At 45.5% G+C, this 18930-nt stretch overlaps 1 protein-coding gene across 3 annotated transcripts in view; it reads left to right on the top strand.

The window, feature by feature from the left end:
- LOC128836348 (NACHT, LRR and PYD domains-containing protein 3-like) overlaps positions 1-18930 on the top strand; it is a 136835-nt gene that overhangs the window by 21446 nt on the left and 96459 nt on the right. For all 3 annotated transcript variants that reach the window (XM_054026556.1, XM_054026554.1, XM_054026553.1), the window contains exons 2-4: positions 10104-10426; positions 15778-15816; positions 17056-18778. In XM_054026556.1, the coding sequence (XP_053882531.1) occupies positions 10126-10426; positions 15778-15816; positions 17056-18778 (2063 nt within the window). In that variant the 5' untranslated portion in view covers positions 10104-10125. The remainder of the gene's footprint in view (positions 1-10103; positions 10427-15777; positions 15817-17055; positions 18779-18930) is intronic.

Raw genomic sequence — 18930 nt, 5'->3', positions numbered from 1 at the left:
TTGTTTAATTTGTTAGGGATGGATTTCCTTCCCTACCCCCACCCTCACCTTTACTCTCCTGAAGTCACCTTACCCACAAGTAGTCTCACTGAAATCAACATGAATAAAGATGGAAGAATATGATCCTGAGTATGTACAACAGTTTGGTTGGAGTCACACAAGTCTGACAGAGATCTTACTGCTCGTGTATCATGATGTCCAAATCTAAGACATGCTGTCTAAATAGTTGCTTATTACTCTTTCATTCTGGAAATGTAGATTCTACACCTCTTTTTTGGTGGTTTAATTGCCTGCCATTTGAACTGAACTTATAAATATTTATTAAAAAAACCCAACCCTATTTTAAAGGAACATTACAGTTGTAAAATCAAGCACTCAAAAGTTAAGAAATGTCAAAATGAAGGCTGTCTGTGCAATCTTAATTCAGCCCCTTTGTGCATCTGCATTATTATACTGTCTTAATTATATGATTACATACTGCTGTTTTTTTTTCATAAGACCATGTGTCATAACTATAAAGGGAAGGGTAACAGCCCTCCTGTGTACAATACTATAAAATCCCTCCTGGCCAGAGACACCAAAATCCTTTTACCTGTAAAGGGTTAAGAAGCTCAGGTAACCTGGCTGACACCTGACCCAAAGGACCAATAAGGGAACAAGATACTTTCAAAACTTGGGGAGGGGGAAGGCTTTTGTTTGTGCTCTTTGTTTTGGGGGTTGTTCGCTCTTGGGACTAAGAGGGACTGGACATCAATCCATGCTCTCCAAATCTTTCTGAACAAGTCTCATATTTCAAACTTGTAAGTAACAGCCAGGCAAGGTGTGTTAGTTTTATCTTTGTTTTCTCAACTTGTAAATGTTCCTTTTGCTAGAGGGTTTACCTCTGTTTGCTGTAACTTTGAACCTAAGGCTAGAGGGGGTTCCTCTGGGCTCTTTGAATCTGATTACCCTGTAAAGTTATTTTCCATCCTGATTTTACAGAGATGATTTTTACCTTTTCTTTAATTAAAATTCTTCTTTTAAGAACCTGATTGATTTTTTCATTGTTTTAAGATCCAAGGGTTTTGGATCTGTGTTCACCGGGACTAATTAGTGAGGGTATACTCTCAAGCCTTTTCTTTCACCCAGAAAAAGGGGTGTAAGGGCTTGTGGGGGAGGAATTAGTCTAAAATCTGCCCAGGAAAGGGGGGGGGTAGAGACTTGGGAAATATTTGGGAAAAGGCAGAGTTCCAAGTAGCTCTTTCCTAAGATTTGGAACACACTTGGTAGTAGCAGCTTACTGACAACCTACGCTGGTAAATAAGCTTAGGGGGCTTTCATGCGGGTCCCCACATCTGTACCCTAGAGTTCAGAGTGGGGAAGGAACCTTGACACCATGCCTTATTCAGTGCACAGAATGAACCTGCACTGGGAACAAATCAGGGCTGTGTTGTGAAGGAGGCTGTTGCCTGTAGGACTCCTGCCTCATTTGTTGCAGAAGTTGAAAGGTGTGTAGTGGACAAGGAAGGGGACTGCAGAAAGAGAAAAGGATGGTTTCATAGTAAAAGCAGGTGAATGCTGTCCCAGAGAACTGGATTCTAGCCCTGCCTCTGCCACAGAATGTCCGTGTGATGCTGCACAAGTCACTTAAACCAAAATGTTCACAACTGGCCACTAATTGTGTGTTCCTCATTTTCTGGCTGCCTGACATCTGAGACACCTGGGGCCAGATTTGCAGAAGTGCTGAGTGCTCATGTCTGCAACTGAAGTCAATTGGAGCCATGTGTGATGGGCGGTGCCCTTGGGAGCCAGCTGAGGTCACTCAATTAGGGTGAACTGCAAACACAATGGGACATGCAAACCCCAAATGCTGGTGGATATTCCACTACTTAGATTTACCAAGCCAGCACAAAACAACTTCTGTATTACCTTACTGGTTACTTAGAAGCCATACAAAACAGTTATCTTAAAGTGCCCAACCTCAGGCCTCCATCCAGACACACACATCAAATATGATAATGATTATTGAAAATCTTCTCATCATATAAAAGAAAAGGTTCTTCCAACCCCAAAGGATCAGTCACACACCCAGATCAAATTATAACTTCGATCTTACCCAAAATACGTGCTTATAGACAATTCTTATTAACTAAACTAAAATTTATTAAAACAGAAAAGGGAGTGTTGGTTAATAGATCAATATGCATACAGACATGAGTTCAATTCTTGAGGTTCAGATACATAGCAGAGGTGATGAGTTTGTAGTTGCCAAAAGTTGCCCATCCCCTGCTGTTCCCCCTCCCCTACAGCCTCAGCTCACTGTGCCGCCAGTGCAATTCTCTAGGCAGCAGGGCTGCAAGCTCTGTGCTGTGCAGTGGCGTGGCTGGCTCCACCTGGGGGGTGCGGCTGTCTGTCCTGGTGCTCTGGGCAACACGGCTCTAGCACCGCCAGCCACCGGTGCTCCAGGCAGCGCGGTAAGGGGGCAGGGAGCAGGGGGGGTTGGATAGAGGGCAGAGGAGTTTGGAGTGGGGGTCAGGGGATGGGGGTGTGGAAAGGGGTTGGGGCAGTCAGAGGGTGGGGAACAGGGGCTTGAATGGGGTCAGGGGTCCCAGGTGGGTAGTCAGGAAGAAGAGAGGAGGTTGGATGGGGCGGCGGGGGACAGTCAGAGGCAGGAGTTCTAGGGGCGGTCAGGGAGAAGGGGTGGTTGGATGGGGCAGGGGTTCTGAGGGAGTAGTCAGGAATGAAAGGAGGGGTTGGATGGGGTGGCTGGGTGCAGTCAGGGGTGGAGGATCCAGGGGCAGTCGGGGACAGGGAGGGGTGGATGGGGCAGGGGTCCGGAGGGGCCGTCAGAGGACAGGGAACAGGGGGTTTGGATGGGGCAGGGGTCCGGAGGAGCCGTCAGAGGACAGGGAACAGGGGGTTTGGATGGGGCAGGAGTCCCGGGGGGGCAGCAGGGGCGAGAAACAGGGGGGATCACATAGGGGGCAGAGGCTGGGCCACGCCTGGCTGTTTAGGGAGGCACAGCCTCCCCTTACCAGTCCTCCATACAATTTCAGAAATGCGATGTGGCCCTCAGGCCAAAAAGTTTGCCCACCCCTGCCATAGGTGTCCAATGTCCATATTCAGAGTGACCTAGGGGTTACAGTGGATGAGAAGCTGGATGTGAGTCAACAGTGTGCCCTTGTTGCCAAGAAGGCTAACGGCATTTTGGGCTGTATAAGTAGGGGCATTGCCAGCAGATCGAGGGACGTGATCGTTCCCCTCTATTCGACATTGGTGAAGCCTCATCTGGAGTACTGTGTCCAGTTTTGGGCCCCACACTACAAGAAGGATGTGGAAAAATTGGAAAGAGTCCAGCGGAGGGCAACAAAAATGATTAGGGGTCTGGAGCACATGACTTATGAGGAGAGGCTGAGGGAACTGGGACTGTTTAGTCTGCAGAAGAGAAGAATGAGGGGGGATTTGATAGCTGCTTTCAACTACCTGAAAGGGGGTTCCAAAGAGGATGGATCTAGACTTTTCTCAGTTGTACCAGATGACAGAACAAGGAGTAATGGTCTCAAGTTGCAGTAGGGTACGTTTAGGTTGGATATTGGGGAAAACTTTTTCACTAGGAGGGTGGTGAAGCAGTGGAATGGGTTACTTAGGGAGATGGTGGAATCTCCTTCCTTAGAGGTTTTTACGGACAGGCTCTACAAAGCCTTGGCTGGGATGATTTAGTTGGGAATTGGTCCTGCTTTGATCAGGGGGTTGGACTAGATGACCTCCTGAGGTCCCTTCCAACCCTGATATTCTATGATATGATTCTATGACTCCAGTCAATGACTGGGGATCTCAATTCTTGTGGCTTAGGGTTTCCCCCTCTTGAAACCCAAAGCAGATCTGAGATGAAGAAGGATCTCATCCCAGGGATTTTATACGTTTTTCAGTAGCCTTTTGGCCTTCGAGAATAATAGGCTTAACCTTCTGTCTCTCAAACATCCTGGCAATTAGCATAGTGTAGTTTATCCATTAAACAGTACAGATACAGTTTATCACAACCTTCAAAGAGACATACAGACAATAATACTATTTCACTCAAGTGTCATCCTAAATGCTAATATTCCTTTTTTGATCTTTGAATCAAAGCTATAGAAACAGACAAGACTTGTTTACTTACATCACAAGACCTGAGCAAATATCCAACCTTCTATCTCTAACAATGCAGGCTCTGCATTTTAAAGCTCTATTCTAACCCAATGGGATAGCCCACTTATCATTTACATATCCTCCTAACAAGTCTTTAAAGTTCGGCCATGGGTCATGTCAGTGAATTAGTTAACTCTTTCTGGCCCTGCGTCACCTTTCAATTAGATATTATATTATACCCATATAATGTTACACCATGGTTTGAACATCTAATGTGCTTTACACTGATAAATACTCTGGAAAATCAGGTCCCAGTTAACCCAAGTTGAGCTCCCCAAATGAGTGGAAGCCTTTGAAAATTTCAGCCTTAATCTCCCTGCCTCAGTTCCTCCACTATAAAGTGGGGGTAACAATAACCCCACACAGAGATGTTGTGAAGATAAATTCATCTGTGGTTGTTAATTACTCAGTAAGATGACAGCACCCTGGAAAGGCCCTGGGAGAAATTAATAACACTGCTTTACAGCCAAAATGCTTTTGAAATAAATGTAGTCAAACTTTACTAATTCTGGGTCATTGAGAACTAAAATGATGCTTAAAATTGTTGATTGGCTCTAGTTTTCAAGATATGCTATTGGGTCAGTATATACGACCCTTGACTTGGGAATGGCGGAGGATAAGTGAGTTATAAAGGGAAGAGATCTCAATTTAAACCAGAAATGACTAAAATACATCTTTGACTGGATCTATGAATAAATCTATGACTGGGTTTGGACAGTACTTGCTTTTTAGGCAAAACAATGAATGATGCAATCTGAAGCTGGTATTGAGTCATACATGATATGAATTGCATCATGTTATTCCTAGAAGTCATGGATGATGCAATCATAACAAAGCTTACATCACTCTGCTGAACAAATTGCCCTATATCAGCTCTAGAAATCATACAGTGTCGTGCTCTCTTATTTGTCAGTGTTTGATTTTGCAAAGAGACACATTTCTGTTTAGCCAAAGTGAGCAGAGATGCCTCGTACTTGTGTGAACAGTGCACATAACTTCCGCTATGTTTGTGGTGAAGTGACTTTTGCATCACAAAAGCGCAGTATAACCACTATGGTTAAGAAAGCCTACCACATTTATTTTGGCTGCAAAATTGGAGATCAGGACAAGAGGTGGGCTTTGCACATATGCTGCAACACTTGTGCAACAAATCTTGGCCAGTGGTTGAACAGGAAAAGGAAATCTATGCCTTTTGCAGTGCCAATGAATTGGAAAGAGCCAACAGATCATACCAGCAATTGTTACTTCTGCATAGTGCCTCCAGTTGGGAAAGGTATGTCAAAGAAGAAAAAGTGGACTGTGCATTATCCAAACATTCCATCAGCTATACGCCCAGTACCCCACGGAGAAGGACTGCTGGTTCCTGATGCACCAGAATCATTCTCACTTGAGTCAGACGAGGAAGAGGAAGAGGATGAAACTTCTGGTCCTGAACCATCAATGTCACAGGACCCACATTTTCTCCCATCCTCCTCCTCTGAACCACACCTCATAACACAAGGTGAACTGAATGACCTTGTCAGGGATTTGGAACTACCCAAGCATAAGGCAGAGCTGTTGGGCTCCAGACTACAGCAGTGGAATCTCCTGGCAGGTGATGTTAGGGTTTCCATGTTCCATGACCGTCAAAAGGATCTTGTCCCATTCTTCTTTATGGAAGGTGATCTTGTAGCCTGCAACAACATCGATGGTGTGATAGCAGCCCTCAACATCATTCATGATCCAGATTAGTGGAGACTGTTCATTGATTCATCGAAGACGAGTCTTAAAGCTGTTTTACTGCATAATGGCAATGTTTTGCAATCAATTCCAGTTGGTCATGCAGTCCATATGAAGGAAACCTATGACAACATGAAACAACTTTTGAGGTGCATAAACTATGACCAACATCAGTGGCAGCTCTGTGGCGATTTGAAGGTTGTTGCTCTTTTGCTTGGTCTGCAGACTGGATACACAAAGTACTGCTGTTTTCTCTGCGAATGGGATAGTCGTGCAAGAGATTCCCACTACATCAAGAAAGATTGGCCACTCTGGCAGTCATTCGAGCCTGGGAGGAAAAGTGTTCAGCATCCACCACTTGTTGAATCAAGGAAGATTTTGTTACCACCCTTACACATCAAGCTGGGTCTGATGAAGAACTTTGTCAAGGCCATTGACAAAACACAAGCAGCTTTCAAGTACCTCCATAGAAAATTTCCAAGGTTAAGTGAAGCTAAGATAAAGGAAGGTGTCTTTGTTGGTCCTCAGATTCGTGAACTTCTTCGAGATGATGCATTTGACCATGCACTGCGTGGCAAGGAAAAGACGGCATGGAAAGCCTTCCAGTTAGTGGCAATAAATTTTCTCGGAAACAAGAAGGCAGACAACTACAGGTTGTTGGTGGAAAACCTCCTCAAGGCATACAAAGCCTTGGTTGCAACATGTCGCTAAAGATACATTTTTTGCACTCTCATCTCGATTTTTTTCCACCGCACTGCGGAGCAGTGAGCGACGAGCACGGTGAGCGATTTCACCAGGACATTGCAACAATGGAGAAACGCTATCAGGGCAAATGGAGTCCATCGATGCTTGCAGAGTATTGCTGGACAGCGACAAGAGATGCTCCATTTAATGAATACAAAAGACAAGCCAAGAAGCACCGAGTAGACACTGAATAGGACTAAACTATGTTCATAATAGTTTTTTGCCTTTTGTTTCATAATAAATTTTATTTATATAACCCTTTTGCTGCTTTTTAAAGTGTTACATAAACAGGACAGGTGAAATATTATCATGTAAAGCAACCATAAACACATGAAAAGACCTAGGTTTACAATTTATGATTAAAACTCTACTATCTGCACAATATACATAGACATAAAATGTAAAAACTTAAATATCTTAGAAACAGTTGCCAATCAGTTGTTTTAATTGTCATATTTGAATTCAGCACATCAAAATACATAATAAATAGCACATTTTATCTCTGAAGCAGATGACTTCTCAAAAATTGTAGACCAGTGTAATTCTGTGTTCAGTGCAGGGATTGTGTGTTGCATGTGGAATAACACCTGGGGCCACACATTGAATCAGGAGGGTGAAAAGAAATATTGACTCGCTGTCCATTCAGTGAATGAGGCAGGGTCCTGTGAGAAAATGGTTTGTGACCAAAGGCTGTATCTTGGTGCAGACGTACCAGGGGGCAGAACTCAGCCTTTTGACTGCTTGACTTTGTAACATAACTGTCTTTTAACATAGGGTTTATTTGTTTGATGTATGACAGTGTACTCCCAGTTATCCGAATAGCATGGGGGACACAGAGATTATTCGGATAATCAGGAGTTCGGATATCTGAGAGGCCAGGGCATGGCCCTGCTCGCTCACTCCCGGGACAGCGGGACTGCAGAGGGCTTCTTGCGCTGCCACAGTGCCAGTGACATCTGATCCCTGCAGGTGCAAAGTGCAGGGAAGGCTGCACTCCTGGCAGGGCAGAGAAGAGTCCTAGCCGGGGTTCTCTGCTCTGCACCTCTAGGACCACAGCCTCCCTTCTGCACCTTGCACCTGGAGGGATCAGGTGTCAATGATCCTGTGGCAGTGCAGGGAGCTCTCTGCAGGTTTGCTGTCATGGTCCTACACACTCATGACAATGGATCTACAGAGGGCTCCCTGCAGTGCCATGAGGCTGATGACACACGCTCACCTGTAGGCAGAAGGTCTCTGCACTATTACCCGAACCTCTGAGATACATGCTGCAGAGGGGGTGTATTTCAGGCTGGGGGACAAGGAAGGAATTTGGATAGTGCTGTGGCTCAGAGAACAGGATTTTGGATAAATGGGAGTATGCTGCATGTGTATAAGAGCTGTTCCTGAAGGAGGTGTCCTGGGGAGTCTGTCTGGGCTGGAGTTGTGAGTACAGGCTAATGGACACAGTAGGAGACCAAGCAGAAAGAGGAGCCATCGCACTCACCTCACCATATTCAACAGATGAGGTCTCTGCAGCAGTGGTTATACTAGTCACTCTGCCCAGAGTTTTGATACAAGGAAATCCAGGCCTCCTCTGAAGCCCCTCATGTGGGGACCCACATACAGTTGACCTTCTGGCATTCTTCCCAGCCCCTCTGTCCTTTTCAGCAGAGACACTATCCTTGGCCAGATCCTCAGCTGGTGTAAATGAGGATGGTTCCACTGATGTCAGCAGAGCTGTGCTGACTTACCCTAGGGGAGGATCGGGCCCCGGCTGTCAACCAGGCAGAAACCCCCCATTCTGGGACCCTCCTAAGCAGAGAGGGACCCATGGATTCCTTGTCACCATTCTTCTCATTGCTCTGCTGAAAGGAACAGCGAATGTCCTGTTCCCACTTCTGAATAGGGACAGGAGTTTCTGGGGACTGCAAACGAAAACAACAAATGTGATAAATTCTTATTGTAACAGAAACCAAAATGAGAACACAAAGCCCCAAATGGTGCAGGGTGTCAAGTTAGGAGTCAGCTCTGGGGGCTTTGCACCCAAAGAGGAGCAAATCTTTGATGGAATAAAGGAGTTTACTTTAGAAAGACAATGGCAATAAAGAATCTCACAGGGGTGTATCAGCAATGCCTCCTCTTCCCCTCCATTTGTCAAGCAACAACTCCTGCGTAATTCTAAAAGTGACATGTAAAGCTGTTTCATGCTCATTTTTTAAGTGTATGAAATTCCTGGTCCATGAAGATCCAGTTCTGCTCAATTTATTTTTGTTAAAAACCCTGTTTTCATGATTTGTAATTTAAAATCATGATTCTGCCCCCTCAGAAAAACGAGAGTGAGAAGGACTTACGCCCCACCGCCTACTGATATCACTGTTACTTGCGTATCTAACAGATGCAGAGACCGTTCCCCATTCTCTATCACACTCTGTACTTTATACATTGTTTATTTGTCTTGGTTAAAGCTTCTACACTACTTTGAATCTGGGTATTTTATTTTCCTCCAGTACAGAGTGTGTGGGAGGGGGAAGGAGATGAACACGTCTATGGAGTTTGTGATATCACTAGTCGCAGAAAACACATGTGCAAACTGCTGAGGCCAAAGGGGTGTGTCCCAAAGGGAAGTTTCCAGGAGGAATAATGAACAGACAAAAAGAGGTGTGTGTGTGTGTGTGCACGCGCGCGCAATTAGTGCTAGGAAGGCTGAAAAAAAATATGAGGCCTGCTAGAGAAATTGAGAGAGCTCTGAAGGTCAGCTTTGACTGGAGATATGTTACTTTGACTTTACTGCAGAAATAAACTGAGCAAATAATTTCCTGTTCCTCTTGTCATCTGTGTTTGAGCATTGAGAAGACTGAGAGAACAAATCAAATGAGAGTTACCAGACGTTTCTAATAGCAGTCTGGCTAACGGTAAATATATCATTCTCTGGTGATAGACTACTTCTAATCTGAACACGTTACAGTTTACACATTCAGGTTGTGGGACCTGTCAGAATGGGCCCTAGTCAGTATATCAGAAGTTACTGTTGTTACCCTTCACCTTGCTGCTCTGGTATCCAAAACCCTCCTGAGGCCATGTGAAGCTAACAATGGGTCTCAGTACACATGTTCTCATACTCTAGGACTGTGATGTACAGGTTCCAGACTGCATTGGGTTGTTTTCTGAAATATTTTAAATTAGGGGGGTCCCATCTCTGTGTTCTGAAAGCCATGTCAATGATAAATATTATAGCACCTTTCATCCTAGATCCTCAACAGCCTTTGCATACATTAACTAAGCTGCACAACTCCCCTGTATGCTAGAGCTGTATGATTATCCTCACTTTATAAAGGGAGAAACTGAGGCACAGAGAGAGATGAAGTTCAGTGAGTCCTTTGTGAGGCAAAGCACTGAGGAGTTACAAGCCCCAGTATTGCTCTGCTTTTTTCTACATGGGAAATATTGTGATTATTCCATATTAATTATTAACAGAAATGTACTTTGTATTTTAGTTTTGTTTCCTGATACCCACGGATGGGAAACCGAAGCAGCAGAAATCTCACTGCTTGTATGAGAAGTGATCTGCTCATACGAGCCCTCGACAACCTGTCTCAGGAAGAGTTCAAAAGATTTAAAGACAAATTATCACACTCTGACTTTGAGGGGAAAGGTAACATCCCTCGAGGTCAGCTGGAGAATGCTGATAGGATAGACACGAAGAACCTCCTGATGCAATTCTATGGTGAAATTGCTGCGGTAGAAGTAACCACAGCTGTTTTCACTCAGATCAACCTCAGAGACGCTGCTGCTAAACTCAGAGAAGAGAGAGAGAAAGGTAAGAAACTAAGTTACTGTAAAACCTGGGAGTCTGCCCCCGTGCAGGAGCAGAACAAGAAACAGGCTGATGGCAGAAATGACAAGTTCTAAATCCCAGCCGGAAGCCAGGGGGACTCAGAGCAGAGATTCCCAGAGTGGGCCAGATTCTCTGACCTGCTCCAATCCCTTTTCACCATTCAGCTGGCACAAGCGGAGCAGAGTCAGCCTGTAACTCAACATCTGAAGATATCCCTCGGGTGGGGGAATCCCCTGTGGTTGCAGAGCAAACATAGCAGTGCAGAATGTTACAGACAGAGAGAGGTGAGAAGGAGAAGTAACTGGAGTTCATGCCCAGCCACAGCACCATTCTTTGAGGACATGCCCAGGTTGCTCTAGCTTGTGCTAGGGCTGGGATGCAGAATCAAGGAACTGTAACTAGAAGCTGATCACAGCAGAGATGCTGGCCCAGTATGTTTCCCCAAACAGCTGACTTGCCCAGTGAGACCTTTCTGGGGTTCGAGGCAGGAACTCTATCTCCAAGGCTGTTTTTAATTAAAGAAACAAATTCAGTGCAATACAAACAGCCAACACGTTTTTTGTCTTTATTTTTGAGATGGGGGGAGAGGTTATTTTATTGCCCTGAGTTATTAAGTAGCCAGCAATCCTGGAAAGCTGCAGTTCCTAAGGCCCCGGACTCCATCCGGAAATAATAGTATTGTGTTAGGCACACAACATTCCAGGATGATGTGTTGTTAGGAGCGCACTAATGGGCCTGATTCTAAACTGCTTTATACTTTGTGTAGCCATTAATCTCTGTGTCAAATGAGCACTCCATGGATGTCCAAAGCTACATGCAGTATAAGCTAAGTGGTGATTTCTGATTTGGGAGCTTTTTGCAGCCCTTTTGCACTCACTGGGCTCAATCCTCAGCTGTGCGAGAGCAGCACCCGGTGCAGCTGATGGCAGGAAGACGAAGGTGGTTTTACAATAGCCCATTCTGGCAGCAGAGCCATAAGGGTCCATTCAGGCAGCTGGCAAGACACACAGCCAGCCACGTCCCCAACACAGCTCCTACGCTGGCCTCCACAAGGTGCAGTGGGTACTGCTGGTTACATAGGCCTTCCCTGTCCCTCTCCCCAAGGATTCCTTCACACAGTGGAAATCCCCAGGAGGCTGCTTACACTGGCTGTATGGCCCTGCTGCATCATCAAAGAGGCACAAATGGGCCATATCAAGGCTGATGATGTGGTGCAATTTGCACAGGTGCAAATGGCTACACAAGGTGCAGGGCAGTGGAGAATCAGACTCCCTGTTTTCAGTTCTATAAAAATATTATTTGGGGATTAAAAATTCCTCATGCTGTGTGACAGCCCAAAAGTAAGTTTGGGGAAGTATCATAATACATTCATCCTCTTGAGGTGCTTACCTGGAGGGGGTGGCGGGGGGGGGGAAGGGGCGAAATATCTGTTTAAAAAAATTCTGTCCTGCTTTATTATATATAAAGAAGACTTGAGTGTTTAAAGTATTTTTTATTCAACTCAAGCTTCTGATATGTGGTTGTGAGAAAATATATCTTCAAAATATTAATGCTCTGGATGATGGGATGGATTGCACCCTCAGCAAGTTCGCAGATGACACTAAGCTCGGGGGAGAGGTAGATACGCTGGAGGGTAGGGATAGGGTGTAGAGTGACCTAGACAAATTGGAGGATTGGGCCAAAAGAAATCTCATGAAGTTCAACAAAGACAAGTGCAGAGTCCTGTACTTAGGACAGAAGAATCCCATGCATCACTACAGGCTAAGCAACAGTTCTGCAGAAAAAGACCTTGGGATTACAGTGGATAAGAAGCTGGATATGAGTCAGCAGTGTGCCCTTGTTGCCAAGAAAGCCAACGGCATATTGGGCTGTATTAGTAGAAGCATTGCTAGCAGATCAAGGGAAGTGATTATTTCTCTCTATTCGGCACTGGTGAGGCCACACCTGGAGTATTGCATCCAGTTTTGGTCCCCCCCACTACAGAAAGGATGTGGAAAAATTGGAGAGAGTCCAGCGGAGGGCAACAAAAATGATTAGAGGGCTGGGGCACATGACTTACGAGGAGAGGCTGAGGGAACTGGGGTTATTCAGTCAGAAGAAAGAGTGAGGGGTGATTTGATAGCAGCCTTCAACTACCTGAGGGTGGGTTCCAAAGAGGATGGAGCTCGGCTGTTCTCAGTGGTGGCAGATGACAGAACAAGGAGCAATGGTTTCAAGTTGCAGTGGGGAAGGTCTAGGTTGGATATTAGGAAACACTATTTCACTAGGAGGGTGGTGAAGTGCTGGAATGGGTTACCTAGGGTGATGGTGGAATCTCCATCCTTAGATGTTTTTAAGATCCGGCTTGACAAAGCCCTGGCTGGGATGATTTTGTTGGTGTTGGTGCTGCTTTGAGCAGGGGATTGGACTAGATGATCTCCTGAGGTCTCTTCCAACCCCTAATATTCTGATTATAAAACATCTGCCCCTTTAATTATAGGGTTGAGAAAGCTTCCACACCACTTATCTGGGCTCGCAGTGAGACCCCTGCCAAAACTGGGGATGACTAAATGCAGCTATACTGAAATTTCTTGGGTTTTTTTAAAGAAGAAAAACATCACTTCATTAACATGTTTTGCTTTGTTCTTTGGTAGTTTGCTTCCAACCCTTTCAGATTGTTTGTTTTTTATAATACCCAGCTCCAATATAGGACTTTTCATTTGCAGATCTCAGTGCTCATACATCAAAAAGAAAGATTCTATGGGTATGTCTACATAGAAATGTAAGCCTAGAGTTAGTGGGTCTTGAGTCAGCTGACCCATGTTAGGGAACCCTGGGTTTGAGCATCTACAGTGTATTTTAACCCTAGGTTAAGGATTTTTTGACCTGTGCTTGAACCTAGGGTTCTAGCCTCCACACTGCAGTGCACAGACCTGAGTCAACACTCTAGCCCTAAGAATACAGTGTATTGTGGGAAAAAATCTAATGCCTACCCTGTTTCCTATCTGTGAGGGTGCTATTGATGGGATTCAGCTGCCCATAAAGGAGCACACGAATACATCAACTGCATAATTAGCACCTTTGGTGGCTGTCTCGGTAGAATGACTGCAATTTGTGAAGGCTTTATACTGAACTACCATCTAACCTGAGAGCTGGGCTCTGCACCTCTAGGCTGAGTCACAGTGGTAGGAAAACACCCATGTGCTCCTGTTCTGAGGATAATTAGGATGTCAGTCTCCAGGGCTGCCCAACTAGTAAAACGGAACTTTGCAATACTAAATTTTTAAAAATGGACTTTTGAATTAAGCTGTTTCTGTTTTTTTTTATTATTATTATTTTTGTCTGTTTTGAAGTTGGGCAAAGGAAAGACACATTACCACCTCATGCTGTTTGCTGCCGGCTATGGAGCGGTGCAGTGTTTCCACAGGGTTGGGGTGCAGGGTTCTCCAGAACCCCCCAGGGATTCCTTATCCCTGCCCCACCGCACCCCGGGAGACTGGGATAAAGAATCCCTGAGAGTCTATGGGATGTTTTGGAGATTGGTCATTGCCCTCACAGTGCATGCCCATTTCCACTCATTGCCCTCACAGTGCATGCTGCCCACACATCTCTAGAGATGTAACCCCAGGGAGGGCAGTAGGGGCCAGGAGCAAGGAACAGAGAATAGAATGGGAGCAAGCAGCTGCCTTGCAGGGATGGGGAGCAGCAAAGTTCCCAGCTCATGACAGCCAGGGGAGAGATGACTCCGAATATCCTGTCACCTGGGAGCTGTCTCCCACCTGTTAGCCTTGCTCCTGGCAAGCTCTGCACAGAAGCAAGGATGCACTGCGGGGAAAGCTAACACCATAGGAGTGTGATGGGGTGGCCTAGGCCCAGAGGCCTGTGATGGGCTATAAGACTGCATTTTTGGTAAGATCTAAGTTATCATTTGACCTGGGTCTGCGGCTGATCCTTTGGAATTGGAAAAACCTTTTCTTTTATATGATGAGATAAGATTTTCAGTAATCATCATCATATCTGACAGGTGTGTCTGGATGGAGGCCTGAGGCTGGGCACTTTGAGGGAACTGCGTTGTTTGGATTTCTGAGTAACCAGTGAGGTACTACAGAAGTTGTTTTGTGCTGGCTTGGTAAATCTAAGTATTGGAATATCCACCAGCATTTGGGGTTTGCCTGCCCCGTTTTGTTTGCAGTTCACCCTAACTGAGTGACCTCAGCTAGCTCCCACAGGCAGCATCGTCACACCAGGGCTGAGGCTGTTTAAAGACTGAAGATGCACCCGACCAGAAGGGGCACTTGTGAGAGGTGGGTGCCATGCCATTACGAGGAGGCTGCGGGGAAGGTTTTTGGCTTATTCCCACTTGCCACCCTGACAGTGCCACAGCTGGGGTACCCCTGCACATGCAGCCCCAGGGGGCCCAAGAGCAAGGGCCAGAGAGCACAGCGGGAACAAGCAGGTGCCATGCAGCGAGGAGGAGCTGGAGCTGCCACCACTGAAGGAGGCTGTAGGGAAACGTTGGGGGCTGACTCCCACAACAGTGCATGCAGCCTAGCCACCCCTACACATGCAGCCCCCGAGGGGCTGGGGCAACGGCCAGAAAGCAGAGTAGGGATCACACAGCTGCCCTGCAGAGATGGGGAGCAGCAGGGCTCCTGGCTCAGCATGGCCAGGAGAGGGATGACTCCCAACATCCCAGTGGTTGGGAGCTGCCTCCCGCCTGGCAGCTTTGTTCCTTCGTTCGGGGAAGCTCTGTGCAGCAGCGAGGAGGAGCCAGAGCAAGAGCTGCTGCCATTGGGAGAGGAGCAGGATCAGGGATCATGCTCAACCAGGCAAAAATAGTGCTTCCACCTGCTGGGCTGGCTGCCTGCAGCACTGCTCCTCTGCAACCAGGATCTCTGGGATACACCCAGAGGACTTCGAGGACCCAAGTCAAGCCAGGGCTACGTGCACACACAAAAGCAATAGGGCTTGGATCCTAGGTCCCAGCTTAACATGGGCTCAGACCCTCCAGCCCTGCAGGGTCCTGGGACCCTAGATCTTAGCCCTAGGTTAGCACAATTGTTGCGTGGCACAAGAGGGATTAGACTTGTGCCCAGGCTTACACTGTTGTGTAGACATACTGTAAGTGGCTACTCTAGTGGTTTAAAAGAAAAAGAGTATTGCATCTGATGGCCTTTTTGAACAGGTCACTGAACTAGTGTCTCCAAAGAAAGTCTCTCTGCCTGCCTCAGCTGTGGGTTTTCTAGGGAGCTTATTAATGCAGAGAACCCTGTATGAATGATTTGTCCCAATGTCCTGAACTGCGTGACACTGATTTTTGATACACTAATATTCATGTGAAATTTCTCTTTCAGCTTTGGGTCCTCGGCAAACATCTGAAAGATCAGTAAATGGTATGTGACATTCCAATAAAGAATTGCATTGCATAATTATCAGTGATTACCAGCATTAGGCTAGATGAGCCAGTCATTCGGTTTACTAGTAGAAATAATAAGTAACATCTCAGAGTGCAGGCTCATCAGATCACACAGGTTACGCGGGGTTGGATGGGGGTTGAGGAAATGAATGGGGAGATCTCCAGGAAAGAATCAGGTGCTGCAGAACATGGTGCTGGTGAGTAGGTGGAGCTCTTGTCTCAGAGGCAGCAGGGCCGGCTCCAGACACCAGCTGACCAAGCATGTGCTTGGGGCGGCACCTTGGAAGGGGCGTCCAATCTTGTGGTGGTGGGGGGGCGCTCGGGGTTTGTTGTTTTTTTGGTTCGGTGGGGTGGCGCTCGAGGTTTTATGTTTATTTGTTTTTGTTTCAGCGGCGCGGCACTGGGGGGTGGCGGGGGCTGGCGCGGTGCTCGGGGGGGCGGGGGTTTTGGCGGCCCGGCGCGGTGCTCAGGGGCAGGGGGTTCGACGGCCTGGCGTGGCGCTCACGGGCGGGTTTCGGCAGCCCAGCCCGGCGCTGGGGGGGGGCAGGGGTTTTGGTGGCGCGGCGCTCAGAGGGGGCGAGGGTTTCAATAGCACGGTGCTTGGGGGGGGATGTTATGGCGAGGGGGCGCTCTTTTTTTTTGCCTGGGGCAGCAAAAAAGTTAGAGCGGGCCCTGAGAGGCAGTACTGACCCAGTGCAGCAGCATGATGCTGGAAGACACTCTCCTGCTAGGGACGCCATCTTTTAAAGGAGGCAAAATAACTAGAGGTCAACATCTGTAGTCCCTGCAGGTGCTATGGCACTTTTTGAAACCTCGGCGCCCTGCAGAAATTTTAGGTTATATTTAGTTATATTCTTTGCACATAAATTCCCATTATTGTTTCCATTATACATAGAATTCTCCATCACTTCATGCCCTACTTTGTTAGAGTTTCATTGTGCACTGTTAATATCTGACAGGTTTCACCCTAGAGGTGGCTGCGTTTCAGTAACTGGTGAAGTGATTCTTATGTATATGCACAGAAGGTCTGAGCCTACACTTCTCTTACATCACTGATTTCAATGGGACCACTGATATGAGTAAGGACTAGGACCATAGTTAATTTACGTGGGGACACTTTGCGATGGAAGGGGCACTATAAACTTACAGTACCAGTATTTAAATAGCTTTATTGTATCATTACAATAATATCTAATGCTTCTTGTCATTAACTCAGCTTACAGCATGAAGTATAGAGAACATATAAAAAATGAATACAGCGCAATAAAAGACATGAACGCTCGTCTTGGTGAGAATGTGAAACTAAACAGCAGATACACAAAGCTGATCATTACAAATGAACATCGTCATGAAAAGCAGAGAGAACATGAAATAATGGCCCTGGGACGGAGACATGCAGAGATCATGACTGAGCATGCTACTCCTATCACCATAGGCGATTTATTTGAATCTGATGGAAAGGAACAATCACCACAAATTGTCGTGCTGCAGGGAGCTGCAGGGATTGGAAAAACACTGACAGCAAAAAAGATCATGTTGGACTGGGCAAATGAAGAACTGTATCAGAGCAGGTTTGATTATGTTTTCTACATAAATTGTCGGGAAATTAACTTTGACAGAGAGCAGAGAAGTGTGGAAGATTTGATTCTAGGAAATTGTCCTGATCATAATGCACCAACTAAAGAGATTCTGATGACTCCAGAAAAACTCCTGTTCATAATTGATGGTTTTGATGAACTGAGATTTGCCTTTAATCAACCAACAAGTAATCTGTGCTCTGATCCCTGTGAGAAGCAGCCAGTGGAAATCATACTGAGCAGTTTATTTAGGAAAAAAGTGCTTCTCAAATCTTACTTACTAATTACTACAAGACCAATTGCCCTGGAGAAACTTGGGCGGTGTTTGAAAGATGAACGTTATGCAGAGATCCTGGGGTTTTCTGAAAATGAGAGAAAAGAATATTTTTACAAGTTCTTTGAGAAGGAAGAACAAGCAAGCAAAGCCTTTAACTTTGTAAGAGACAACGAAATGCTGTTCACCATGTGCTTTGTCCCCATTGCCTGTTGGATCATCTGCACGGTTCTGAAACAACAGCTGGAAGCAGGTGAAGATCTTGCACAAACTTCCACTACAATCACTGGAGTCTACATGCTCTATCTCTTCAGTTTATTAGAGGGTCACAGCAGCAATTCAAAGCAAAAGGTACAAGGTAACTTGAATGAACTTTGCTCCTTGGCTGCAGATGGAATCTGGAGGAAGAATATACTGTTCGAGGAAGAAGATGTCAAGAAACATGGTTTAGATAAACCTGATTCCCTCTTTCTGAATGAGAACATGTTTCAAAAAGGCATTGGCTGCGAACGTGTTTACAGCTTCATTCACTTGAGTTTTCAAGAGTTTTTTGCAGCTTTGTTTTATGTGTTGGAGAAAGAAGAACCTGTGAAAAAGTCAGCAACTGCTATACAACCTGTGGAAAAATTGTTTGAAAAATGTGGAAAATCTAGGAATTATTTAATGTTAACAGTGCGATTCCTGTTTGGTCTCTTAAATAAAAAGAGAATGGAGGAGATGGAGAAAAATCTTAGCTGCAAATTTTCACCCAAAGTTAAAAATAATTTACTAACATGGGTTAAAGAGAAACCCTTTTTGTTGTTGTTCAACTATGATAAATTGCCTTCTGATAAGGAGTCAATGTTTTTCTATCTGGATTATTTTTACTGTTTGTATGAAATTGAAGAAACTGAATTTGTGCAGAGTGCAATGAATCATTTCACGGAGCTAAAATTAACTCATCATACCTTTACCAAAATGGATCAAATTGTTCTTCAATTCTGTATAAAGAATTGCTGTAAACTGGCGTCAGTTTGTCTAGAGAACTGTACTTTTCTAACTGAAGACCTGAATGAAGATTCCCCAGGACCACGCGAGTGGCCACATCGGTGAGTGTTATCTGAGCTCTAAAAATACCTATGTAACTTCTTATATTTTTAAAACTTAAACACTGATTTTTTCCCCTGTAAGTTTTCATAGCTCAAATGGCCAAATGACCCACCATAAAAGTGGCTCAATTTAGTGACAAACATTTAAGACT

This window comes from Malaclemys terrapin, chromosome 4 (genome assembly GCF_027887155.1).
Source record: "Malaclemys terrapin pileata isolate rMalTer1 chromosome 4, rMalTer1.hap1, whole genome shotgun sequence".
Lineage (NCBI taxonomy): Eukaryota > Metazoa > Chordata > Testudines > Emydidae > Malaclemys > Malaclemys terrapin.
The sequence above is the reverse complement of the archived record's forward strand: the minus strand, read 5'-3'. Positions and strand labels throughout refer to the sequence as shown.